A 27,960-nucleotide genomic window follows, 5' to 3' on the forward strand; every position below is an offset into this window, starting at 1 on the left:
ATGGAGGCGCTGAATGGCCCCGGACCAGGGCCCGGCGACGCGCTGCGACCACCGCCGCCTTCTCCCGGCCACCACCACCCGCACGCCGAGAAGAAGCGGCCGCACCGCGCCCCGTCGCCCGCCAGACCCTTCCTCAAGGACCTGCACGCCCGCTCCGCCGCCAAGCCGCCGCCCGCGCCCCCCAAGTCCCCCGGCCTCCCCGCCCGGGCGCCCCCTTCGCCGCACCCGGGCGCGCACCCTCCGGCCGCGGGGCTGCTGGCAGCGCCGGGCCGCCTCTCCCGCCGCCCCACCGCCCCGGGGAGCAAGGCGGCCGCCGCCGGCACCGCCGTCGGCAGGGCGGGCGCCAAGGCCGCCCCCTGCGCCAAGCGGGCGGCCCGGGGTCCGGAGCCGGGCCCCGGCGGCCGAGGCGCGGGGCGGCAGCCCGGCGGCGAGGCGGCCCCGCCGCCCGGCAAGGGCAGGAAGGCGAAGCGGGGCGCCGCGGCGGGCAGCGGCCATGCGGTGGCAGCGGCGCTGGCCCGTGTCGGCCACACGGACAGCAGCTCCGACCTCTCCGACTGCCCCTCCGAGCCCCTCTCCGACGAGCAACGCCTGGCCCCGGCCGCCAGCAGCGACGCCGAGTCCGGCACCGGCTCCAGCGACCGCGAGCGGGAGCCGCCCGCCGCGCATCCCGCCGCTCTTCCCGCCGCGCATCCCGCCGCCGAGCCGCCCCGCGCTGGCCCCGGCCCCGGGCGCGGAGCTCCGCCGGCCCCCGGCTCCCGTGGGGATGCGCTGCCTGCGGCCCTGGGCGGGGGGCGAACCCCCAGCCGCGCGGAGCCGCCGCCGGCGGGCCCGGAGGAGCTGCAGCGGGAGGTGGAGGAGCTGCGCTCGGAGAACGAGTACCTCAAGGTGAGCATCGCCCGCGGACCCGCGCTGGGGAAGGGAAGGGGGCAGTAGAGGCGCGACCCCCTCCTGCCCGGTAATGCGCTGGGGGTAGCAGGTGGATTAACGCTTCCTGGAGTCACCTCCTGTGGGACCCTCTCGCCCCCGCCGGGCCAAATGCCTAATTTCACCCGCGGGAGAGAGACAGGGGCAGGGAGAGCCAGCTGGGCTCCTCACCTCCCCCTCCCCCCGCGAAGCGGGACCGCGGCACGTCTTAAGGGCAAATAAGAGACTTAAACGTATGATCGCGGCTCCCTGCATAGCCCGATTTGTGGGGACTGGACGAACGTCAGTCCGGTGCAACATGTACCGTGGTAATGTTACGTTTGGTTGACGTGGTGGTAGCTCAGCAAACCCTGATTCTTTCTAAAGCACCGCAAACACTCTACTGGTTAGCAGGACTTTGCTTTCCAGGAACTGTTTTCCTCAGTATGACACTTTAAGAAAAACCAAAACAACCGGTTCCCTCACTTGATGTGGAAAGGATGACAGCATTGTGCGCTTTGTTTATTGTGTTACTTTATCACTGGAAAGTGAACCCATTCGCCGTGAAGTACTAATAGAATAACAAGAGCAGCAATAAAAAAGTGTCACTGCATCCTTGTACAGATAGAAAAATACATCTGTATGCATCCATGCTTGGAGAAACAGAAGAGTTCAATTCAGGCATGCTCTGAGCTGGGTTGACCTGTGGGAACCTTTAGTGGGACTGTATTTATAATCTGATCTTTTGGCACAGCAAAGAAGCTACATCCATAAAGATCTATAAATAAGATAAACTGAGATAATCACGTAACTACAGCCGCTGTACCATTTGACTGCCTCTGGTGAGAACAATCTTTGTTCCCTGATTTTGGAAACACCCTGTTGTCAAGCAAAATAACCGTGAAAATCCACGAGTTTTACTTGAAGGACTGGAGTTTGGTGTATAACCTTGGGAGAGAAGGGTGGTAAAGATGCAAACTAGGCTTGTTAAGGGGTTTTGGCTAAGGGACAAGAAATGATGTTCAGCATAGCAAAAGGGTAACAGCAGGGGTGCTGCAAGGTTTTTTGCTGGGTCTGGTGCTGCTTAGTGAACTGGAAAAAGGAACGAGCAATGATACAGCAAAATCTTCAGATGACATTAAGTTTTTCTAGCTTAAGTCAAGCTCAGCAAAGACCAGACAGAACTTAATCATAAACTTAACTTCTGTGGAATGAAAAAATGAAGACAGAGGATGAGAAATAAATCTTAATGTTCAAAATCTGATGCACTTGGAGGGAAGAAGGACTGAGTATGCATTTTTCTAAGTGTGTTGCATTAACTCATGAGCATCACGAAAAAAGGAGCAATGAGAACCTGCAGGCAAAAATTATGTTAGATTTCAGTGGGAACTGAAGAGAGAATAATGAAGAAAATCTGATAATGTTTTATAGATCTGTAGCTGTTACACAGGTCAGTGAGTGTACCTGAAATACTGTGGGCACTGCTGGTCATCTAGAAAAGGATAATAGAGAACTAGACCAATAAAAATTATTGGCTCATAGCAAAGCTTTTATAGCATTCATTGGATGAGAAACTCTGGAGTGTGGTAGGGAAATGTAATAGTCTATAAAAAGATTAGCAGCACAGAGAACCTTTATCATAAGCTTCTGTTTTGCTTGACAGCCCGGAAGTAAGAGGAGATGTAATGAAACTGGAATTGATAATAGGAATTGCGCTGCCGTTAGAAGTCATGGGGTCCAAGAACATCTCTTTGAATTACGGGATTTGCAAAAGTGTAATACTTAAACTTTAACACATTACAAAATATGTGTTAAGCCTTCTTGCTTTATATTGAAAGTGATTTTTAACTACAGGAAACTGAAATTTTGAATTGTCTAGGACTGACCACTGTTAAGGTGTCCCACCTGGGGGACTCTGTGATCATGAGACCTGATTGACATTGGCAAATCCTAGGTAAAGAACTTTATTCTGTGTCATTCCAGGTTTTTCACCCTGTGCAACAGTGTCTTCAGGTCTTTCACCTTGATGTCTTGACCATCTATAGCAACTGTGCCCCAACCCTTTTTTGATTTGAGCTATGGCTTTTTCAGGCTACAATTTTTTCTGAGACCAGTAGGATAATACAGACTGCTTTCTTCCAGTGGACAGTACCTGGAAAGCTATGAGCTCAGGCTATTACCTCTTCTGAAGGAAATGAGTACACTGCTCTCCTTGACCCCTTGGGTGCAGGAGGTCTTAATAGTTTTGCTTCTCTCAAAATGGTTGGAGAGGTGTAAAAATTATCAGGAGAATTCTCAAACCTCATCTTCCTTTCCTAGGAAAACCTATAAAAAACTTTTGCAAATTAAAACCACAGCACTGCCTGAGTTGTTTACTTGTGAGTTTGTTTTGTGTGTTTTTCACGTTGGAGTGAGCTGCGTTTCTCCAGAGGGGGCTAAGGGATAACCGGGATGCTGTCTATGTAAATAGACAAATGATTAGATAAATCCCATAAGAAACTGTTAATTTTCTGAGCATGGCCATATGCCAAATTTTGTAGCTTTCACTCCTCCTTATCCCTCCCTGCAGCTAGAGTGCAGTAGTAAGTGCATAGAATAAAGTCTGTTTCAGGGAAATTTAATTTTCACATGATAAGGTCTTTCCTATATCTTTTATGTGTAACACAGGTTGTAGAAAAATTTATATATATATACACACATAGACCTAGTGCTAAAGATTACTGGAGAATAAAGGGTTCCCAGAAAGAAAAAAAACCAAAACGAACACAATCATTTGTTTTTATTTCTACTCGCTAAGTCCTAGAAAGTCTCCCAGGATGCTCCACGGAAGCCTTTGCAGAGCAAACTCTTGTTGCTGCAAACCTCTCGGACTTCATATACCATGAGCCAGATTTCAACCTGATATCAATTTTCCATCTTATGTATTTACAGGACTGTCATTATTCTAGATAACACTTTGTTTCCAGCAATTGCTAACTAGCTGTAAAGCTAAACTTGTAGGTAAAGTGGTTGAGGAGAAGTGTTTACATTGAGAAGTCTGTCTTCTACTACCTCTTTGAAATTTCATCACTGATTTCAGTTTCAAGTATTTTTTGTGTAACTTTATTTCTGCTACCTATGGGGGAAGACTGTAATACTATAGCAGCATTTAAAAGGTATCACTTATCTGCTGATGTTAAAGAGAGAAATTTTGTTGTGGTACCTTACTCTGTAGAGCTAGGAGATCATTGATAACTCCTAGTGTGGTAGGTAAAGTTTTAGTTATTGCTACTCAGTCCTGTTAGGAGCAAAATACTGCCCACACAAGTGATTGCTTTTCAAAATTACTTTGAAGTGTCCAGCACATGGAGAAGTGTCATGCAGTATGCAAATCCTTGGGAAACTTGAAAAGAAGGTCTTTGTGGTATAGAGCCCTCTAAAGGATGAGGGATCTTGAGGAAGAGGACCCAAATTTTAGCAATTAAACATGTTCTTACTTTGTCTCAGCCAAACTTTAATTTAGGCTGTTTTAATTAAATAAACATACCAGCAGAAACTGGTGTTTTAGTCACAACACATGCCTCTTTTCTCTTTACAGCAGCCTCCTACGTGAGGCATGACACTCCCTACAACCCTTACAATGAAACTGGTGCTTGCCATGCTTTGCTTTACCTGGCCTTCTCTTTGTGCTAATGTTGGAGTAAGTTCAATATGCCAGAAATGCTGCCACAAAAATCCACTCTCAACTATCTTGGATTTTTTAGATAACAGTCTTGTTTATCTTGTTTTGTCTTTCTTCTTTCTGTATTCATTTGTATCTATGACATATTCTGGATATAAGTTGAATAAGGGACCACCCCAGACCCCTTTTTCCACTCTGATACACTCATGAACGACATTCATGTTTGTTTAAAATCACAACGTGTGTCTTATGAGGTTACATTGTATTTCTTGACTCCCTTGAAACTGTAACTCTTTGAGCGTAGGCTTGAGCTGAACTCATAAGTAATCCCATGATTTCTTTTATTAACCTGCAGAGACTCATTGATGTCAAAGGGTTTTGCAGAGCAAAAGTGGTGCAAAGTGATGGGACCAATTTTTTTGTGTTTAGTGACGATCACCAGGGCTAGAAAAATAAAGCTTTAATCTCCCATCTCCACTTGACATGCTGCTTTTCCCACCTGGTGACTGGCAGTCTCAAAGAGAAGGTGATAATCCTGCCTGGGGCACAAAACCTGCATGGCTGGGCTCGGCCAGAGGGATGGTCAGCTGTCGGAGGGAGATGTCACTTTGGGGAAGAACAGCGAGGCCATGTGCCTTGTTAGGCCCAGCTGTGTCCCTGTCAGCCCCTACTCTGCCTGGAGGAGATTAGCTGTGTGATGCACCAGGCAATAGTTTGCCTTGATGGCCCTCTATAGATGCTGTCAGTGTCGCACCAGCCAGATGAGTGCTCAAACGGCTTCATCAGCCCCAGCCCAGGAAGTGTGTTGAAACAATACTGTAGCTGATGCTTGAATGAAGCAGAAAAACTGCCAGATGCTCCTCTCACTCTCAGATCCCACGGACTTAAACTAGCCCTGAAGTCAACAGGTGCTCATGGTCCTACAATTTTTTAGTTCTCATCTTGTTTTTTGCACAAGCTTCAAACAACGTCAGATTGGTGCGTGACTTGTAAAGCGGCTTGATTTGAGAGCTATATAATAACATCAGGGGCCCAGGGACTTCAGGTTCATTAACATATTTTGCAAGAGGCAAAAATTATGGTTGTTGCTTTCTTCCCAATCAAAGCCTTTTAAAGCGTATTCATTCCTACTGCAGTTCTACTGTAAAGTGATATGGGGGATGTGTTTATTCCTTAGCAGCAGCATCTCCTACGTACAGACAGTTTGAGATATTTAAAATACAAAAACAGAGATTATGTAAAATCACAGATCATGAATCTTGGATTTATCAAGGACTTTCTAGAAGCTCTGAATTCACCAGTGCAACAGCAGCTACCCACATAATTTCCACTCTTCCTCCCTTCTTCAGTCTCCCCTCATTTCATTAAATGTATATTAAATAATATTCTATTTAGAAAATAGTACTGATGTAATCTATACATATGACTTTTGGCTAAATTATTAAAGACATTCTTTACATAGACAATTGAATTTCATCCTTCATTTGCATTTTCTTGAATACTATACAGTTTATTGATTTTGTGTGTTTTCATCTTCCTAGTTTGCAGATATTTCTGAGTTACTATAAAACTTCTGGACACTGATGTGTCCTCTGTTCACTGGAGCCTAAATACTTTGCTAATATGCATAACTGTAAACACATAGTAATGAATCTGGTATTCATGTGCATTTTAATGCTATATTTTTTGCACATCTTTTCTCCCTAATAATAATTTAATTTTTTTTCAACTAATTGTTAGGTTCCACTATTTAGTTTCTATTCATGCTCTTGAGCTAAGAGCTTTTTCTATTTTAGTGAGTAATTCAGCTCAGTGAGGGTAGATCAGAAGGCTGACCTAAATGCAACTGGTGCTGACGCCCCTACCTCTGTCTTTATATGCAGTTTAGGGGACTTACTTTGGACTGCATTTAGTCTAGCTGCTTGAACAAAACATCCCCATTGTTCATATATTTTACAGTTGTCCAGAGGACTCAAATAATGGAGCAAATTTGGTGCACCTTTGGAGTGTAGATCTGTCTTTATTTCATTTTGGAAGGAATCTGTTTCTTGCATGCTCTGCGGGCAGAATGAGTGTGCAGTTGGTGGAGATGATTGGAAAATTTACTTTCAAACCTGGATCATAACCAGACTGGCCGGTAGACACAGCCCATTAGTTGTCCAAGTATTCCTGGTCATTTCAGTGGGAATGACTCAGATGACAATGGGTTACTTAGAGTAATAGCTACATGGCCTGACTCTTTTTCTTTCTCTCTCTTTTTTTTTTTTCTTCCCAAGAATCATAAACAAGACATATTCCTATAATTTATCCATAATTATACTTCATTATAAATTAAATCAATAATAAACAGGCATGTCATCAGTAAAGGTATTAATGAGATAATGGCTTCTCTTCTGACAGGCAAGTCTTCAATTTGCACAGTTCAGATGAGAAATGACCCATCAGTATGTATTTGGGCTACACAGTGATGGAAACTGCACACAGGCTTTCCTCTTTCAGTCAGTTCACCTTGGTAGGTGACCCTAGGCTTGGTAGACTGACAAGGAAATAGAGAATCCTAATTTTGTTGCTTTTGCAATGAAGTCTGGAGGAATCCTGCAAAAATAAGCTGCTTAAGTATGGCCCTGTGTTCAGGGCCATGAATCTCAGGTGGGTGATTCCTATCACACTCCAAATAGCTGGCGATTAGGAAGTCATTTGGGCCAAGCACCTGAAATCGTAAGCAGTTAGACTCAGGAGCCAGTACAACTTGGATTTCTATTGCAAATTTGAGAAGAGCTGCCAGTTAGAAAATTATATGCTTTCCCACACTTCCCTTTGTTTTTTCTGATGATCAGGGTGACATAAGGAAAGAAAAGCAGTTTATTTTTTAGAAAAAAACTATTCTTTCTTCCAGGACTCTCTGCCTGGTGCTGTTCTTATTGAAAGTAGTCGCATAATTACCACTAAATTAAAAGGGATGAAGAGGAGGCTCTCAGCCCTTATAGGAATCTACAGCAGAGTGAAGCTTCTGGTGCCAGCACTTAACCTTCCAATTTCAATTGCCACTTTGGGGTGCTGGAGCAGGTCCTCCCTGTTTAAGGAAGGGAGCAGGCTCTCCATTTTTAGATGAACAAAAAAGGGATGGCTGCTTTCTTGCTTGTTTGTTGTAATTGCTTTTAAGTGCCTGTTCTGATCTCTTTCTTCAGTTTTACAATATTAAAATCCACAATATGAAGCTCAATACTTCCTGAGAGAGAGCTTTAATTCTCAGTCATGATAATAATAGTAATAACAACAATACATTGTAATGAAGTCAAGGATTTAGGTTATCTGGTATTTCCATCTGCCTTGCAGCCAGAGCATCCTTTTTTGCAAACTATTACACTTGGTGTTTTTAAAGTTTTGGCTTTGCTGCATTTACCTTTGATTTTGCAAATGATTGACATATTTTCCTTCAAAGTAGCAGATCTGCCAGTTTAGTAACTAGGACCATCATAGTTTCAGTTATAATTTTCCTCTCCACGGGTCTTTAATTTAGGTTCCTTCATTTTCTGTACACAGATTGCTGTAGAAGAGGAGCTTAAACTGTTCTGGCTTTCTAGGTCCAATTGTAACAGTTCTGACTTCAGAGATGGTAACATAAGGTTTCAGTGTCTAAGGCAGAATCACAAGTACTTTCCAAGGAGAATAAGCTGTTACAAACCCTTTTCACTGCTTTCCTGGCCTGTATTGAAAACAAGATTATGTCTTCATTGTAACTAAATGTTAAACTAAGTAAAAGGTTATTCCAGTAGCCATAATTGTGTGCTGATTGACATACAAAATCTGAGCCAGATTTTCCAGAGGTGACATGTTCATATATATATATGAGATATATATATATATATATATACAGATATAAAAATAGGACTTCATGCTGCTACTCAAAAAGATTTAATCTATCTGATTTAATCTGGGTGTTTTTCTCACTGGGCTGGACAGACTATAGATATACGTTCAAGCCCCAAGCACTACAGTAATATAGCAGAAAATGGGCTGATGCTGCATGCAGCCTGTACAGTGAGGTTTCTGCTCCTTATTCAGTCAAAATTGTTTGTGCCCTTGTGTTTGTGTGTATGGTGCCTTGTTTTAAAGCTCCTCCAAAGGGTACTGTGTCTCTAAATACAAGGGGCTGGAATGCAGTCTGAGTTCTATGTCAAAGGTTTCAGAGCAGAAAAAAAATTAAGTGTGGAAAAGAAGTTCAATTTGGTCAAAAAATATCTGAGAGGAGAACTGTGTGAGATTTTAAAGTACAGTTCCTTCATTGTATCATAAATCTTAGTCTATCTGCAAAATTACACTAGAGAAAAGCAAACTGGTATTTATAACCAAAACCAGAGGCAAGCATAGGAAAAAAAAAAAATAAAAAAAAATTACTAACTTATCAGAGTTGTGCCGATAAGGGAGATTGAGAAAACTTTGGTTTTCCAGGAGGACTGTCCTATCTCCTGAAACATTGCTCATGCCAATGGTCAGAACTCTTTGGGGAACTTCTTTGGTGGGAGGAAAGACACTGGATTCAAGTCTCCAACCAACAGACACAGTGACTTTTAAGGCTGGGAGAACTCCCATGCCCACAGAGGGAATTTGGGAATATTCAGTTTTAATGGGATGATTGTTTCAGGGATTGGGTTGTTTAAAATTGTGTGAGTTTTAGTTTCCAAATTTGGTTGCAATAAATGCTTTGAAATCAAATATTGTTTATTATTTGTCTCTAAAAACCAACCAGATTTACTAATTACAAAACCTGATAAAGATAAAAAGGAAGTTTGAGATAAGCAATAACATTATAATTGCAGGCCACTTTATACATGAAAGCCATTGCTTAGTTCTTAAACATAAGCATTAGACTATAAACCAGATCCCATTAATTTGGTGATGACAGTTGTTTTTCTTTATTATGGATTTGTGTTCCAGAATTTTAATTTACAACCAAATTACTAATCTAACATTAGCATTCTGAAGATGATATTAAAAAGTTAATTGAGCCCAAATCTAGTGGAGGTAAATTCAACGCCTGAGTCTGCAGACATCCCTAAGAAATAACTCTGATCCTGTTCATCCCAGAGGGCTGTACTGATATGAGTACCTTAGCCAAAATACCTAGTTTATAAACTGGCAATGCAAAAGTGTACTCCTTTTCTTATGTTCAAAAGCCACTGCTACTCTCTAATCAGTTTCTAAAACCTCGACGTTTTCTTCTGCATCTCTGTCTTCACTGGGTAAACTTTAACTCTTGAAAGTGTCTATATATGTGAAACATAGTGATGTGTGTTCATAGAAAAGAAAATAGATCTTGTCCCCAGTTCACTCAAGTATGCATTGCTACATATTTCTTTTTTAAAATATGCATCACTTATCAAAACTTCACCAATGTGTTTCTGTAAAGTGGCCAGAGTATTTGGCTGTGTCCTGAGGAGGAGTAGATAGGGCCTTGACCTTAAATTGCTTTGAAAGAATCCTGCTGGGTTGGGTCTGCAGAGCTCATTTGCTTCCTTGATGTCTGCTGTTTGTGCTTAATTAATATATTTGAAATTTCTAAGGATGTCATGGCTGCAAGGGTAACCGTGGTGACTATGCTTACACTATTCCTTCTCAGACAGTGTATGGTATGAGCATGATCCAGAACCCTTCAGCTTATCCATCCACACAAATATCCTGCTCCTGCACCTGACCCGGGGAGACTGTGGGACAGGATGCCCCTGCAGCAGAAATCTGAATGTATTGAGAACGTACAGTGATATAGTGGGCCTGTGAGAAAACCTCTCTGTCCTTTCAGAGCATCTAGGCAGAACTGTGTAGAGTCCCAGGTGGGCTGTACTAGTGGAGTAAAGCCTCACTGGTGAGCCCAGAGTTGTAATTTTGGAAATAACAATCCTTGTGCATACCCAAAATTTGGCTTTTGCTGTCTCAACTTACTGTAATTAAACCAAAGCTGTATAAATACTGGAGGTTTTATATGCATGGGATTTTGGTAAGAATGATGCTGTAATTCTAACTTAAGTATGCTAACAAGGCTAAAGAAGTTCTACCTATCTTTCTTTGGTCAGGACTGCTGAGAGACAATATCTGCCCTGCATTTGTTACCAAAGCTCCGGCGAAGCAAGGTTAATACATCAGTCTGGTTAGGGCATGGTAAGGGGGAATGGTTGAGAGAACTGCCAGGAGAGTGTAGCAGATTTGTTCATGGAGGGACTGGCCAGGGAGAGAAGGGCTTTTTCAAGGGTACTAACTTCATAGCAGTGCCCTCTCCACCTGAGACAAGTGTGAAATATTCTCTTGCCACCTTTGGCATTTCAAGTGTGAAATGCTCTCCAGACAACCTTGGTATTTCAAGTGTCATTTACATATCTGAAGTGAGGTGACAATGCAGCTAACCCCAGTGCAAGTTCTCCTGGAATTTTATTTAAGCTATTTTTTCCACAGAAAGTTTGGTCTTTATAGCAAATGCAATTTTAAAGAAATCAATATAAATACAAGTCATCAAATACAAAAATTAATAGTTAATTTCAAATATTCTTGTCATGGCTCTTTTTCTTGATTTTTCCCTCCGACTTTGTTCAAAGACTGTAGAGTCATTTTTTTCTCTCATGCAGTAGTTTAATACCTTGTACCCCTGTGCTTGGAAGACTTTATAGCAGTTCAAGCTCTGGAGCTTCAGTCACGCACAGATTAAACAAATGGGAATGATGGAGCTTATCCTGTTCAGCCGCAAATCTTTAAATCTGACTTTAGCGTGCATGTGCCACTCATGGTATAATGTGGAATTGGGGCAGTTCGTGATGCCCAGAAAAGAATGACCAAGTTATTCCCATGGGCACAGATTTTGTTTTGTCCCTGTGGTCCTGTTATTGAAATGTGTGTGCACACAACAAAAAACCAGTTTCTCCTGCACACAGCCTGTGTCATGAAGCCTGTGCACAGTGCTAGGCTCAGGTGGGACAGCATTTTCATATGGAGCAGTTCAGTACATAGTATAAACATTTATTAAATTTTTCAAAGGACAATTTCATTTTTGAGAAGTACTGGTTGTTAAAAAGACACATCCCACAGAGATGCTGAGGTACGTGGTTAAGTAGGTTTACTGTAGTCTCAATAAAGCAAGGAAACAGTTCAAATAGTGATAAAGTATTATGCACTTTTAATTTTAAGTGGAGAGGGTGAAATGAGGGTGTTACCTGTATCAGGAGGCAGATAAGGTCTGCTTTTTATTATTAAAGCAATTGTAAGAGACATGACAAGTATTCATTGATTTAGTTCAGCGTAATTAGTCAGTGTTGGGTTAAAACTTCTGTTCCTGTGACTTCTGGAGCTGCGTGTTGCAATCTGTATCACTCCATTAATACGGTATCCTAGCGAGCGTGTTTCCTATTTTGCTCCCATGGGTGAGATTTAGAGGTATGATGGAGCACTGTTTTGACTTCTCACAGGATGAGCTGGATGAACTCCGGGCTGAAATGGAAGAAATGCGTGACAGCTATTTAGAGGAAGATGTTTACCAGCTGCAGGAGCTCCGGCGAGAGCTGGACCGGGCAAACAAGAATTGCCGCATTCTGCAATATCGTCTCAGGAAAGCAGAACAGAAAAGCTTGAAAGTTGCACAAACAGGCCATGTGGATGGAGAGCTCATTAGGAGCCTGGAACAAGATTTAAAGGTGGGTTGAGCGATTCATATACACAGCAAAAGAGAGCAGACTGTGATGTGGCTCTTTGCAATGGAAGTGAGGGTGACACATGAAACAAGCAGTAGTTCTCCAAGTGCCAGGACTAATTTCCTTCTGCTGTGGTGGAGAACAAATATTAAACTTATCATCATAAAAAGATGTGTCACTGAGTAAAAAAACATGTTTAGATTCAAAATAAAAGAAATAAAGTCAAGTTACATTTCAGCCTTTGAAAAATTTAAAGGATCTTCTTTTACTGAAAACCTTAGCTTTTCAATACTGTATAAACAAAACATGATACCTTTTTCCAATCCATGCTGTTTCCTTCCTTTCCACTTCTTGCTTATGCCAAGTAACTTAAAAAAAACTAGTCAAAGCTGCATTTCTTAGTGTCTTATGAGTTACTTGTAACATTAACAGACTTATAATATTTTAGTAAGACAGAGAGAGAATCAAAATACTCTTTCCATAAAAGCACAAATCCCTGTAAAAATAATATTCATAAACAGATTTTATATTTTTCAGAAGTGTTTCCCTGAAGACCAAATTAGGCTTTGTATAGTCATCATGTTTGTCTAGTTTCATCTTTCTTAATATTGCTATCTTGTAGCTGGTTTTAAAATACGTTCTGTAGAGAGGGACTGCTTGCCACTGGAATTATTAAGCATTTTGTACTTAAAAATGCAAAACATAAAATCTTCAGAAATTGGAACGATTTGTTGTCAGCAGTAACACATCAAGTCATCAAACCTTTTAAAATATCAGACCTAATTTTGTCTTTTATGATAAAAAACAAATTATAACCTTATATAATTGTATACATATGTTGCAATTCCATAATTCATCGTTTTGCATGATATATCACTTTTTCCAAATGTTTTTGGAGTATGTATCTATCCTTGTTAGGCTGGACTCAGAAAACCTAAACTATCATGTATTTCTGTGCTTTCATATCACTCTTGCCTAGTTGTGATTGCTGTTAGAGCAGCAAATTTGGGTGGATGACTGTTGCATGGATGTTGCTTTGATTGATGACCTGTCAGCTTTGCAGCACAATTCCTATCTTTTGCTTTATCTACGTGATATGCGGGAACTTTGATGGGCAGGTTTGGTATCTGCTTGTTTCCTCCCACTGTTCTGACATTGCCTTAGCATAATGTGGAGATGGGTAATCAAATATATTTTCATTCTGGATTTCTTTATTAGAAATGAATATTCATTTTGGAACTCAGAAGACTCAGAGGCTTTCATCAACAGTGTCATAATTGAATTAAAAATCTCTTGGCTTTCTAGGGCTGTAGTATGCTTTTGCTGTAAGAGACATACTGTAGCTGTTGGTCCCCATGGATGATCTTCATGCATTTGTGCTCTTCTGATCAGGTAGCCAAAGATGTTTCTGTCAGACTGCACCATGAGCTGGAGAGTGTGGAGGAGAAGCGTGTGAAAGCAGAAGATGAAAATGAAGTCCTTCGTCAGCAAATCATTGAGGTGGAAGTATCCAAGCAGACACTGCAAAATGAGCTGGACAAGTTAAAAGAGGTAAGCAATTGTCAGGAAAGGCATGCAGAGCAATCTTGGTGGGTTAGATGGGAAATTTGATGCACAGGTGTCTTAGACTAGATCTTACATGAAATGCTTTCCAATATTGCTTGTACGATTGCTCAAAAGGTCTCCCTTGTTACATGTCCCAAATGCAGTGATAGTTTAGAAGCAATAGAGATGTGGATGATGTGGCTTTTGTCTGTGCCTTCTCACAGGACTTCTGTCCCATTTTAAATTGTCTTCTTAAAACCTCTCTTCCTACTAGAGCAAAACCCTTTGATTTGACTCCAGCTAGCTCTGGCTCTCCTTTACACAGACTGGGACTTCCACCTACTTGAAAGTCAAATGAGGTGTGCATGACTTGTCTCTGAGAGGATGGTTCAGATAGGCAAACCACCGTTTTGGCTGGTACTCTTCAGTGGTGACAGTGGGAGCCACCAGCATGAGCTAGGCAGCAGGAATGTGGTCTGTTATGTATAAATAACATTGCACTTCAGGCACAGAAATGCTGCCTCTTGAGAAAAGGGATCATTTCAACTGGAGCTGCCACATAGTCATACTGGGTGAAGTGATGATCCTTGGAAGCAAGTGAGCTGAGGAGCAGGGGACAGTAAATGAAAGCCAAATACTAAGCATGGCTCTTTCCTAGAGCCCGCATCCCAACGTGTAGCAGTATTTCTGTGCTCTTAACAGTACAGCAGATTGACATCTCACAGCCTCTGCTCTGTTTTAAACCAGATTGAGATAGAGCATTTAAACATAATGAGGTAAGGCATTTATCCTCTGAGCCCTGGTCAGATTTAGAGAGCTGGTGCAATTATGTGTTATTTTAATCTTTCAAACATTGCTTGCGAGTCAACTGGCACAAAGCCTGGCTCAGTTTTATAAGGACAACACCTATTTAAGTTCTCTTGCATTTGAGTTATCAGTGGTCCAGTGCAAGAGTTTTGGAGTATTTTGTACCTAACAGAACAAATCATCAGCTGGTGTAAATATCAGGGTTGCTTAGATTACTTATGAACCTGACACAAAGGATAAAGTCTGCATGATGTTTTAGCTATTCTTCTTTCTCAATATTATTTGTGAATGCTGTGCTTAATGGACAATACCATGTTACAGGGTCTGCAGTCTATATTCCGTACAAAAATATCATGTCATTCACAGTCTTGAACATATTGCTTGTTGTTGATTAACATGCAGGTCCACTAGGTACTGCTTGGTCATCTTTGAGATTAAGCAGTTTGAGAAATTAAATTGTGGGTGACCAGTGGGGAAAAAAAAGAGATCCAGCAGTGCTGAAGTCTCAAGGTAGCTCTAACCAGGCTGAATTTGCCTTGCTGCTTGGATTGCTACAGTCTAGCCATGCTGGGAAGCTCCATTGACTCTGCTGCTTCTCTGGTGCATTGCGAAGCAAAGTGAATGCACCCTTACTTTCAAAGAGGGCTTTGCACCCTAAGAGGCAACAGCTGGAGGGGAGCTAGGGAAAGGGAAAGATAGCAGGTAGAATGATGGGATGCATTCTTCTGATCTGGAGATACAGCAGGGCATAAAGTGGATCGTAAGATGTAGTAGTAGTAGCAGTAGAGATAATCTGGTTTCTCATGCCATGAGTTGTGGTTTCTCTGGCAGTCAGAATTTCACAAGGTCACAGTAGGTGAGAAGATGGAGATTTGAGTCCTTGACAGGTCATACTGGGACAAATGAGCCAAAAGCTGGAGAAACAGCAATGTGTGTGTCAGATAAGTATGTGTTGGCAATGTTGTCGACGTTGCTAAAAAAAAAGAAACTAGTCTTGACTCAAGATGCGTTCAAATATCTACCAGAGGTAATGCCTTCTTAGAAACATTTAATATGTACAAAGCTCTAAAGGAGCGTATTACAGACATGCCAGTGGGAAAGCTAGTGCTTTATATATCAGGAGAAAAGTGACCCAAAGGCCATGTAGCTTCTTCCCAATCCACCCTGACTATGCATCTTGTCTATCTGAAAGCTGACAGTTAGAAGGAGCATTTTTCCTAACCAGTCCTAGAGCATTGCCTGAGGCCCAGTTAGACAGTATTCACTCTCTGATATAGCTCACTGCAAACATATGCTCATTTCCTGTAATATCCTTGACTATTCTCAGCCCTTTTCCTTTATCATCCTCTGATCAACAAAAACGTTTTCTCACATCCATGTTCATGTTTATTACTTAATTCAGTGCTAGTTTCTGCTTTGGTCTGCTGTACAATTCCCTCGGGTTCAGTTTCTCACTGCAGTAGATGGCATGTATGTTAATTACCTTTAACGTGTTTTGCATGCTGAAATGTCTTTAGTAATTGTACACATCTCTGAAAACCACTCTTTAAAACCACCTTTAGTTTTTACCATAATCTCTTGAAGAATTCCTAACGTTTATCATGTTTAGTGCTGTTGCATATTTTTTATCTCAGTACCTGTTTTCATCTCCTGTGATACTTTTAACAGGATTTCTTTGGTGTAAAATGCATACAGACTCATTCTATCTAAATAAAATTCTTATTTCCTTAAGAAGGAAGCCTTACAGGTTTAACTAGGAAATTATTTTTTTCCCTCCTACTGACCATGTAATTTCAAGTTGTTGTAATAAATAGGTGTAAGATAGACTTTCCTCTTTGTCACTAAATAATATTTCTCAGTGGGTCTTACCTTTGCAAATAATCCTTCACAGTCTCCCTTCCCCTCTCTCTCCTGCTGCTAAAGCACTTCCCTCCCCAGTCCCAGATGCTTCTGGATTCCCATTTCATGACATACTTGCAGAAGTTTGTCAAAATCTATCGAAACCACATCTAGACTCTTGTTTTGTTCTGGTATCTACAAATACTCGCCATCATCAAAATATTCTCCCTTCAGCCTTTTGCTGCATTTCCTGTTTTGAACTAAGATATGAATTGCTAAGGATGTTTAATGAATGCTTGTGGATTTTATCCAATTCTGATGTCTTCCAGTTAGACATGATTCTTCTCTGAACGTCTTCATCAGTATCCTGGCATTCACTTTGCTTACTCATGCCACTCTACTTCCTTTTTTTTCAGTCCTGTTAGCCAAAAGATTATATGGTGCTTTCTTTTCCATTATACTTCATATGGGTTTTTTTATGATATTATTTGTTTATCACGGTGTAGGTTCATCATCTGCTACTCTTTCCTGAAATACTTCCACTGATTCTTTTGAAGCTGCTTCTTTCACTGGGTAATAATGTTTTCTCACTGAATATTTTTTAACTTTACTGACTGTACTAGGTTCTTCTGTTTCAGTCAAACTGCTGCAGCACTGTGGTTCATTGAATTTTTTCCATGATTACATTCACCTACTTTTTCACTTTTCCTTTTTCATGTCTTCCCTTTCTTTTTCTTTTTTTTTTCCTGTGAATTTTTCAACTGGTTTGGGGCTGCCGTCTGATACTTTTTTTGCGGCATTCTCCATCAGAGCTTCAGAGTTTTCCTACTGCTGTGAACACTTCTTTGTAGCATATCCTGGAATGTCTCTGACAATGATCCCTTCTAGGAATTCGCTAGGATTTTCTGTGACTTACGAAAACTGCTTCCTCCTTACAACTTTAGAAGCAAAGGCAGTGTGCCCTCACAGATTCAATAAGTACACGTATCCCTGCCAAGGTTTGCTTGCTTTTTTTCTCTTGCTGTCTGGGTTATTAACGTTGCCATTTGAGTCAATACGCTGCCAGGAGAGAAAAAAAATTACTCCATCACTAACAAATTACCTCAGCAACATCTCTGCAACTGTCATTTCCCCCTTCCTAATATCCTAATGCATCTCCTGAGAAATACTGGTGTATGTTAAGAATTTCTCTCTGTCAACCAACCAGCAAGCATTCAGAACACTTTTTTTCCAAAATTTCCTTTCCTTTGCACCAATGCAAAATCCTTAGCAACTCTCTTCTGAGCATCTACAAACCAGAACTTTTCTCAAAGGCTTGACAATAGCAAGTGGATTTCCTTTGAGAACTGAACATCTCCACTCAACATCTAACTCATCCAAAACATCATTTCCTTGGAGCCACCAGGGCATCTTTAGGGAACTTCTTCCTTATATTTTCTCTGGAAAGGTATTTCCCAAATAGATGATCTATTTTTAGTGTAAGTGTAAACAACTATGAAGTGCCCTTATGTACAATGATCATTAATTGCCCTGTAAGCAATACCTCTCAGAGTAATCCTTTCTCTAAAAACTCTGTACCTTGGGAAGAACAGACCATTTTCGCTACTTACTGTAGAAAATGCACTGAGATGGCACATGAGACAGCAGCAAGACCTGCTCCTGTTCCCCAAAGGGAGAATGAGTCAGCTGCTTATTTGCAGCTGCTAATTGTGTGTTTTCTCATGTCCTTTGTCTGGGTTTGGCATTAGCCAGGGTAGAGAGAAGAGGCAGAGCTGTGGCAGCACTGACACTGCTGGGGAAGCGTAGCCCTGCCAGATCAGACAAAGAGAGGGGAGGAATAAGGTCAGGAGTAGCAGCTGCTGAAAGATTTGATGTAAGTACTATGAAATGGTTTAGCAAGAAAAGAGTGAGAACTGTGTAACTGGGAAGAAAGGGGCATTTATTTCTTGCGTGTTCGCTGTACCGAGCAGGTGACAGCCTCTCTTATTGCCACTGAAAGCAAAAGGACTGGAGGGGGAGCAACCGGAGGTGTTGCTTTCTGTCTTGCAAGGACCTCTGGCGTAGCAGCCACCTCCCATGTGACACTGAGATTTTCTTGGTCAGCTCCTAACTTCAGTTGACATCATTTGTGCTTTGAGGCCTCCGGATTGTTGGGACCACTAGAGACACAAGTGCTGTTCTCTGGGCATGTTCACTCAGGAAATCACTTCTAGTTGATGGAGAATGATGGCCGCAGCTCACATTCACTGGTGTTTTTACAAAGAAGGATAGATGCAAAATGGGAAGTCAAGTAATACTGTTCCCGTTCATTTCTGCATGAGAGGAGAGAAGTACAAATCCACTGTCCATTAGTAATGTCTCCAACACATATCTCCAGGACACAGACTGAGATGAAAACCAGTACATACTATAAATGGACTTTCCCAGGTTACCTGTGGGCTTTTTAGGGCAGTGGCATCCCTAAAGGCTCTTTCATCCAGGGCTTACTTGCTAATGGGGATGCTGTGATGCCCAAGCTTACTCTCTCCTCCTCCCCTGCAGCACCTGATTTTCAAGGCACAGTTACAGAACTGCTGCTTTTAACAGTCAAAGAAAATTTTTTGTTAAAATATCTGTTCATTTTAACAGAGTGAAAAGGTGCATTCAGAAGCTTATAAAACTGATAGAGTTAGAGAAGATAAGATGAAATGTCTTTCAGGCATATTATTTAGAGACAAATTTTGCTTCTCAGTGCATGTGCACTGCTCTATTTAACATCACTAGAGGTGGAGAGCATTTTGCCGAGGGAAGAATTCAGCTCTATAAACATAATATAGCAAAATGAAATCTGGAGGCTACTCCTTGGAGCTGAGTGTGACAGTCTGATTTTCATTACTATGAACCTTATAAGTAGGGTGTAATATATGCCACATGAGTGTAAAGTGTGATTATTCCAATCTGAAATCACATTTTCTCTTTTTTCTCTTATATAAATATACAGATATGGTGTGAAGTGATACACAAATGGTGAAGAAATTATTTTTAGTGAAAACACACTTGTTTGTATAAAACATTACCCATATTTTCATTAGCTAGGACTTCATACATGTTTATTAACGTATCCCATAATGTTTTTCAGTCATTTGTCAAATGAAGTTTACTCACTGAAGTAGGGCTATACTGTGAGAAATCTTTGATTTTTGTGATGTATGACTTTTTTTAGCTATCAATGAGTTTACATGATAGAAAGTTTATGAGAAACAGGGCAAGATTCAAGTAACATTAAAAGGACTAAGCAAGAACACCATGTTGACTCAATAACCCTTCTTAGAACTTAGTGCTTTTGACAGTTATAAGTAATGAAGTCTTGTGCAATAATCATAACTTACCCCATTAACTGCATGAAAGTTTTACCACAGCACCATTTTGTCTCCAGTATCTTTTTTTTACTGTGATAAATAATGAATTGGTACCTAAACCACAGTGAATGATTTATACTTGTTATGGCATTTCAGGAGCTGTACAGATAGTGAAATTGCCTGTCCCTTATCGGTACCAACAAACAGGGTGGAGGGAACACATGGGAATGGATCTGGCTGGACTAGAAAAACATAATAATTAGGAAACAAACTCAGTAACATGATCTTTTTCTTTTTCAAAGTAATTATATTATACATCTTCTAATACACTGCCCACTTTGTTTTTTAGAAATATAAAAATATCTTTGAACAAAAAAACACCTGAAATTTTCAAAATGTTTTGAAAATTTGTTATGCTTATAAAGGTCTCTTACACTTATAAATGCCCCTCCCCAAACAGTATCTGCCTCTGAATTCATGATTTACCAAATAAATTACCACCAAGCTTTGACTAGTCTTTTATTTTTCTAGGTATTTGCTATTTTTCCACACTTGCCAGCAATCTTCTAACACTACTTCCAAATCCAATTATAATTTTTGAAGTGAGTGATTTTGAGATAAAGTAACAGTGATTCTGCTGATCACGTCCAGAATTTTGTCACATTCAAAACCCTCTGTTCTTCTGTTACTCTGCCTGAGCAGATCACCTCATCCCAGATCTTCAGCTAACTCACCCCTTCATTACTCCCAAATATTTTTAAAGACCACACCTAGCTTTAGCATATGGAGAAATTATGTTTAAGTGATGGCAGCTACAGCAGGAAAAATGACCTACCATAGCTGCATGATCGTCCAGGTACTGCTTAGTTATAAGGATACCTTCTTTTTCTGGTAACTGAAATTCCTTTATGCTCCATTGAGCATGCATTTTTCTTACTACATAGCAGAAGTCTTTTGGTAGCTAAAAGACTGCTACTTTTTCAATAGCAGAGACTGGTGTGGAGATAACCTCCACGAAGCTCCAACTGTGTATCAGTCTCCCCATCCTCCACCCAGTTACCAAAAATAATCCTGCTGTCTGTCACATGGGCTTTCAGCAGTGACAGTGCAAACAAACTGTAGCCTCTGTGACATTTTCATTTGAAAAATATGAATTTATTTTTCACTCCTTCCCTTAATTTATCCATAACATAATTAAAGGTTTTCTTCAGCAAACCCTTGCAAAATATTGGTAGCAAATCCTTCAAGTGTTGTTCTGGGGAAAAAAAATAATTGTATGCTCTCCATATTCTAAATCGTGTTTCAGCTGGGGCATAAGTCCCAGGTGAAGACAGTACTCTTTTCTTTTCTTGCCAAGGTGTGGGCAAGACTGTTTCAGGACAAGCAAACTTTTGCCACATACTGCTGTTCTGTGAACAGAAGCTGTGATTTAAAGCTAGAATATCCATAGCTAAATGTACACTGAAGGTGATTAGGAATATCCCATATCATTCCACTCTCTGGTGAAATTCAGATCAGCCACCATCTGGTAACGATTCATGGGGGAAGCATCATGCTGTATGCAGTGTTTGGGGTGGAGGTGGGTACCAGGGCTCTGCAGTTTCAGAGATATCCCTGCCCTTCCTGCTTTTCCAGCCAGGGCTCAGAGGAGCCAGCACAGATCCTAAGTGAATATAGACTTGAACATATGAGGGAGCTCCAGCTGAAGGAGAAAGGGTATATAAACCTGTAAAAAAGCTCCCTTTGTTTGGCGCTCAGTGCAAGCTGACATCACCATCAAACCCAGTGCCACCACTGCTGGGAGGCACAGCTTCACTGCCACCCTTTGGCTGGCTCACGGTGAGCAGCCACCAACTGTTTTCATCTCACGTCGCCGGTAATTTCATCCCAGCATCTGGAGCTCTGGGTAGCGGGACGGAAAAGAGGAAGAGACAGTCTGTCAGGGTGAGAAGAGGAGCTTTGTGAGATGCATAGTTTCTTAACAAATTCTCCGGATTGCCTGTGGTTTTTGTTATGATGATGCTGCACATAGGAATATGTGTCGCACCGGAGCATTGGCAGCCGTGGGGGCGGCACTGTCTGGAAATGCTTAGGAAGGTGAAAAAAATCCAGAGCTATAGATTTTTGTCCTTCTTTGAAAGGGTTAATTGATTATATCTCTTCTGAAATTAATTATTTACACTTGCTTCTCTAGCTCTATTTTTAAAAGGAGAATGTAACTTATTGCACAGATAACTTATGAATTATTAACATCGCACTACTCAAGCTGTCAAAGGATGAATGAGGAGGAAAGATCTGACCCTCTTGGCAAGTTTTGCTTTGCCACATGCTATGGCACTGGACTTTCCCCCTTCCCTACACCTGGCACTGTGCAGGTAAGCCTGGTTCCACTGTCCAAAGCTTTACTGGCTGAAAGACAGCCCAACTTGGCTGTGCGCCATGTGTTGCCTGGATCTGTCAAGAAGTTCTCTGTTCCCCTGGAAGGGAAAAATGGAGTCAGTTGGTGCAAGCAGGTCAGGAAAAGGGTTTAAGGGGCAAAGAGGTGGAATTAAGCAGTTGTTAGTCTTCAAGCAAATCAGGACATTTTGCTGCTCCCTGTAAGTAATATTCCTTGTGCCACAGGTGAAGATACTTTCACCCATCCTGCTCTTTTCAAAAACCTAATCCATGCCAAACCAGTGGCATGTGCAGTACTTCAGCCCCTTCCTTATCTCCATAGGAGTGATCCCAACACTCCTACTGGTATTCTCAGCAGTTATATCAGGGGGGAGCTCACTGCAAGGTCAGCATGCTTTTCCACCCCATTCCTACACTCAGCCTGCTGAAAAATGCCTGGGAAGGAGACAGTATCTGTTCTGTGGGAGGAAGCATGGCAAAGCCTTTGCTTGATTTAGGTTTAGGTTTGATGTGCCTTGATGTGAGAAAGCCTGAAGTTCCTTTTAGTACCCATAATGGTGGTTCATTCATTCTAGAAAAATGACACAATCTGCCCCAATGGGTACATTATTTCTGATTTCTGTGTTTATTTTTCTTTTTACTGTATATTTTGTCAGATGGAAGCTCAAGCACAAATTAATATAAACATTACAAAATATTCTTTCTTATCTAGTATGAAAATTTTAGGTCTTGCTCCAATTATAGTAGCCAGAGCTGGGGAGGGTAAATGGTGCTGATATTTAGAGACATCAACATGATGTCTACGTGGGCAGAAGAAGTACAACGATCCATCTGAGACTGCCAGATGTACGTATTAGTCTATTTAAGGCCTCTTTCTCAGGGATCACTCCAAAATAGTTACAGTCCAATCTCTACAGCATGCTCTCTACAGTCAGCTGTACAGAGAGAAAGTGGGTCTTGTGCAGAGATTGGTGAAGGCAGCTCTCCTCATTCTTGCTGTATGCAGAGTTCAGGATAAATTCCCATCCCTGAGTTCAGTGGTGTCAAAACCAGCAGACTTCGAAGGGATGAAGGAGGGAATAAAGTAATTAAATTATAAGATAAAACAGTTCTAAGGCAGATGCAAATCTGAAAACCTTTAAGTTGCTTTTGTCTTTAATGTTTTTCATCACGTAGAATATATTTTTCTATAAAAAGTAGTTGAGGAATTTTTTTTGTTCATTTCTCCTTTCAGTTTTCAAGAGTCTGGTCCTTCCTAGAATCATAGAATAGCTTGAGTTGTGAGGGACCTTTAAAGGTCACCTAGTCCAACCCACTTGCAATGAACAGGGACATCTTCAACTGGATCAGGTTGTTCAGAGCCCCAGTCTGACCCTGAATTCCAGCAATGGGACATCTACCACCTCTCTGGGAAACCTGTTCCAGTGTTTCACCACCCACATCATAAAAAAATTCTTCCTTATGTCCAGTCTAAGTCTACCCTCTATTAGATTAAAACCTTTACACCTTGTCCTATTGCAACAGACCTTACTAAAAAGTCTGTCCCTGTTGCTCTTCTAAGACCTCTTTGATTTTGAAAGGCTGCCATAAGGTCTCCCCAGAGTCTTTTCTTCTCCAGGATGAACAACTCCAACTTTCTCAGCCTGTCTTTATAGGATAGGGTCTCCGACCCTCTGATCATCTTCGGGGCCTTCCTCTGGACTCTCTCTAACTGGTCCATGTCTTTTCTGTGCTGAGGATCACAGAGTGGGGTCTCACCAAACTGGAGTAGAAGAGGCAGAATCACTTCCCTCAGCCTGCTGGTCATGTTTTTTTTGGAATATGGTTGTCTTTCTGGACCACGAGTGCACATTGCCAACTCATGTCCAGCCTCTCATCCACCAGCACCCCCAAGTCCTTCTCGGCAGGGCTGCTCTTGATCTGTTCATCCCCCAGCCTGTGTTGATACCAGGGGTTGCCCTGACCCAGGTGCAGCATCTTGCACTTGGTCATGTGGAACCTTGAGAGGTTCACATGGACCCACTTCTCAAGCTTGTCCAGGTCCCTCTGGATAGCATCCCATCCTTCAGGTATGTCAACTGCGCTGCTCAGCCTCCTGTTGTCTGCAAACTTTCTGAGGGTGCACTCGATCCCTCCACCTATGTCATTGATAAAGACATTAAACAGTACTGGTCCCAGTGCAGAGATCAGCTTTCCTGCCTCCCCTTCTACAGGTCCCTCTTTGGTGGGATTCTCACATTTTCTGCTCGTGCCTTTCCTTCTTCACCTTAGGCTTTTCCTCTGCATATTGTGGATGTGCATGCTAAATTGAACGCACAATTCTCTAGTATATGCAAACCAGCCCTTGAGGTTAGGGGCAGCTGGGACGGGCAGGACTTCAGACACACCTTGGCACAGGGAGCTGAGCTTCACCATTTGGAAAGTTATTTTACAGCTGCTGCCAGAATTTTTTGCTCCCTTAGGCCAGGGCTTCAGGCAAGCGCAAAAATCTTCAAACAGGAAGTCTTTTCTTCTATTTATGATTCCACCTGCTCTCAATTTCCTTGAAAATACTACAGGAACATTCCCTTGGTGGGAAAATTGGTTACTTCCATTCTGGTCCTGACTGCAGTAGGTGCAAAAACCAAACAAAATGGAAAACAATATGTGAATATTAAAATCAGGATGGTTTTGATTGTACACTGTTGATTTCTCTCTTGGGTAAAGTTTTGTACCTGTTCTGTTTTGTTTGAGTGGATAGTCCATCAGTTCACACAGCCATAGAGGAGACTGTAATTCAAGTAACACAAATTCAGAGATATCTTTTACTTCTCTTGGCCACAACTGTTGCAAGAATAAACATAGGTACGAAATTGTGTATTCTTTGGGGGTAAAATGTAAAAAAAAAGAAAGCGTTCCTGTGGTTCTGCACAGGAAGATGAACCATCGCCACTCCTGCAGCTGCCTGTCATTGAACATGGTTTTGTGTTATTGGGCTTCTGGAAGAAAGAGGTACATCACAAGAACTACTGTCTTTCTGAGTGGGTATGAATAAACACTGTGGAGAACTTTGGTATTATTGTTTCCTTGCTACGAGACAATCAGGAGAAAATTTGGCAGTAATTTTCTTAGTCAAAGGGAAAGAAGAGGGAGCCTTTGGATGACAAGAAATGCTTGCATGGACATTTCACACACACTTCATGTATTCATGGATGCTTTCCTTAGAAGTAAGAGCAAGAGAAAGACTATCGATAGAATACCCCACAGGTATCCACAATGAAATGCTGCACAAGAACTACAATACCTCTTCAAAGAGTCTGGTATTTACAGAAAGGCCTTTGCAACATTACTACATGATTTTTCATAGTGAACACAAATCAAGAGAGAGGGAAAAAGAAAGCTTTTCTGCACATTATCTTCAGTTTCCTAAACCAACCAGCATATAATTATCAGTGTATAAAGACTGAAAGTGCATTCTAGGATTCACTGAGACCAGTTCCTAATAAAGGCATTTTCACAACTGAACCTGACAGTCTGTTAACTTGTTTTATATGTGAATGTTGTTTGGATCCTGGCACCTTTACTCCAGGTCATCAGCTGACATAATTGAAGGGGACAGGAGCACTAATTAGGATGCAAAGGTTGTCCTTCTTGTTATATTACAATCTGGTCTCTAAAATTGAAGCCATCTTTTCATCCCTTTCCTGGTCTGCAACTGATTTGGCTCCTCCCTTGGTTGCTCTAGCTCTTGCTTTGAGGTCCTGGAGTTGAGTTTTACTTGGCAGCTCAGAGACGAGAAGGGGGAGAATATGAGATTTCCTCTTGGGCAGTCGTGAGAGGAAATAGTTCAGATAAGTCGCCCACCACCAAAGGCTCATTTTACTCCTGTCTCAGAAGGAGAACTGCTGGGTGAGGAGGATGTGGCAGTAACCACTTGGAGCTTTGTGATGAGGAATGAGGAACAGAAAGCCTGGAGATACTGCTGATTTAGCTTTAATTTTTTATTCAGGGCTTCTTGTGTTGCAACTACTCATAGCTGATTATCCATAATCAAGACATTTCAAACAAAGCCATTAACAGAAATATTTCTAGTCTCCCTATGAATTTCTTCATAAAGGCTTAAAATCTTAAACCAGATTGGCAGGTTGACATTTCCAAGAATTGTTTTTGCCATGTAAAACTACTAACATTAAAAAGACTAGGAATCATTAAGGATTTATTGAGTTTCCATTTTCTCCATTAAAGTACCGACTATTATTTTCAAATGAAAGATTTACCATAATGAAATCATTAGTGACTGTGCATTTAGTTGTGTTTTTTTTTGACAGCACTCCTAGCTATCATAGCCAGGCAGTCAGATTCTGCCTGTATAACATGCATAGCAGTGACAAGCTATCTTTTCCTCTTTGATAGTTTGATAGGAGATGGAGAATTTGACGAGAAGTGAGCAGATGTCAGAATGATTGTAGCTACCTATGGTTCTTTTTTTTTTTTTTTTTAAGCTCATGGGGTATTAACTCTTTGGCTTTTTACTTTGTTTTCTTTCTTTAATTGCAAAATTTATTTTTTTTTAATGACTGAGCGTGTGTTACAAAAGCTGCCTTGGGGAGTGAGATGAAGAAGAAATGCAAAGTATAATATCACATTACTGCCCAAGTAGGGAAAAATATGTCCATGTTAAGCTTTAGAGGAGTTTAGCATTCAGTTCATGGGAATTCTGAAATATGGGAGAAACTGATGACAACACTTGCATATTTACAAGGGATTGGAGGTAGGGGAATTGGATCCTTGGAGGAGTCAAAGGTCTGATTCTTGTCTGTCTGCAGTTTTTAAAGAGAAGATGGCTCTGTGGTGAAGGCAAATCAAGCCTTCACAGGTAACAGTGACAATCTCCAGAAGCAGACTGCTGAACTAAGAGATTTTTTTCTGTCTCAAATTGTTTATTATTCTTAAAGACCTAATGAATCCTTCAGACTAAGACGTATGCATCAAAGCACTCACTATTTTGGTTTGATATTCAACAGCAAACAAGTGCCTGAGGTTTAATAAAGTATTTTGGTTGTAGCCAGATAAAATATCAAGATCTTGTATCTTGTAACTGTGGATACTCCCAACAGCTGGCTTTAAAACCCCCCGATTAGAGTCTTGTGCCTACTCCTGCCCATACAGTGTGGCATCCAGCAACCACACAGTCCCTTTTCCCCATATGTGGTACCATTTTGTCAACTCCAGACTGTCAGCTCAGCATTGTGGCAACAGGTAACAAACTAAAATCTGGAGTAGATGAGGTTGAGCATTAGAATTTTAAAGGATATTTCTGTTCTTGAAAATGGTACTTAAAGCAGCGTCTGGGGCTTCCTGTTTGATCAAGCAGACCTTCAAGGTAAATAAATCTGTTTAGTGTACTTTTCGATTACCAGTCCTGAAATCTCAGCATGGAGTAAGGCTTGTTCGTAAACAAGAGTAAGAAAAGGTTCTGCTGAACAGACTGTATTCCTTGGCACAGATCGACTGTTCTCTGCTGTAAGCAGTGGAGGTAGCGCCTTACAATTACACATCTGAGGGCACCGGCCAATCCACCACCTTCTGCCTTCGGTAGCGGATAATTCTTTCGTCTGCCAGGAGGAATGGAAGAGATGTCTCATTTCCTTTCTTTCCTGAGCATCAGGGGGAACTACATATACAAATATTCCTCTTGCAGTTGCCTGATCCTCCATGTGGCTGGTGCCTGGGGCAGATGCATGGTGCTTCCCTACTTACAGATATATCAGCTGCATGTTACTGTCCCTCTTCTACTCTTGTTTGGAGCATTTGCTAG

At 41.5% G+C, this 27,960-nt stretch overlaps 1 protein-coding gene across 1 annotated transcript; it reads left to right on the top strand.

The window, feature by feature from the left end:
* On the top strand, positions 1–27,960 carry LOC116783374 (microtubule cross-linking factor 1-like). The gene is made up of 4 exons (XM_032680927.1): positions 1–885; positions 12,016–12,240; positions 13,630–13,788; positions 27,844–27,960. The coding sequence occupies exons 1-4, from the start codon at positions 1–3 to the stop codon at positions 27,958–27,960; spliced, it is 1,386 nt and encodes a 461-aa protein (XP_032536818.1).

This window comes from Chiroxiphia lanceolata, chromosome 1, assembly GCF_009829145.1.
Source record: "Chiroxiphia lanceolata isolate bChiLan1 chromosome 1, bChiLan1.pri, whole genome shotgun sequence".
Taxonomy (NCBI): Eukaryota; Metazoa; Chordata; class Aves; order Passeriformes; family Pipridae; genus Chiroxiphia; species Chiroxiphia lanceolata.

Excerpts from the sequence above, each read along its gene's own strand:
- LOC116783374 (XM_032680927.1), top strand. The coding sequence starts at position 1 with ATGGAGGCGCTGAATGGCCCCGGACCAGGGCCCGGCGACGCGCTGCGA. Across the intron at positions 886-12,015 it reads CGGAGAACGAGTACCTCAAG|GATGAGCTGGATGAACTCCG; the intron begins GTGAGCATCGCC and ends GACTTCTCACAG. Across the intron at positions 13,789-27,843 it reads AGCTGGACAAGTTAAAAGAG|TTGCCTGATCCTCCATGTGG; the intron begins GTAAGCAATTGT and ends TTCCTCTTGCAG.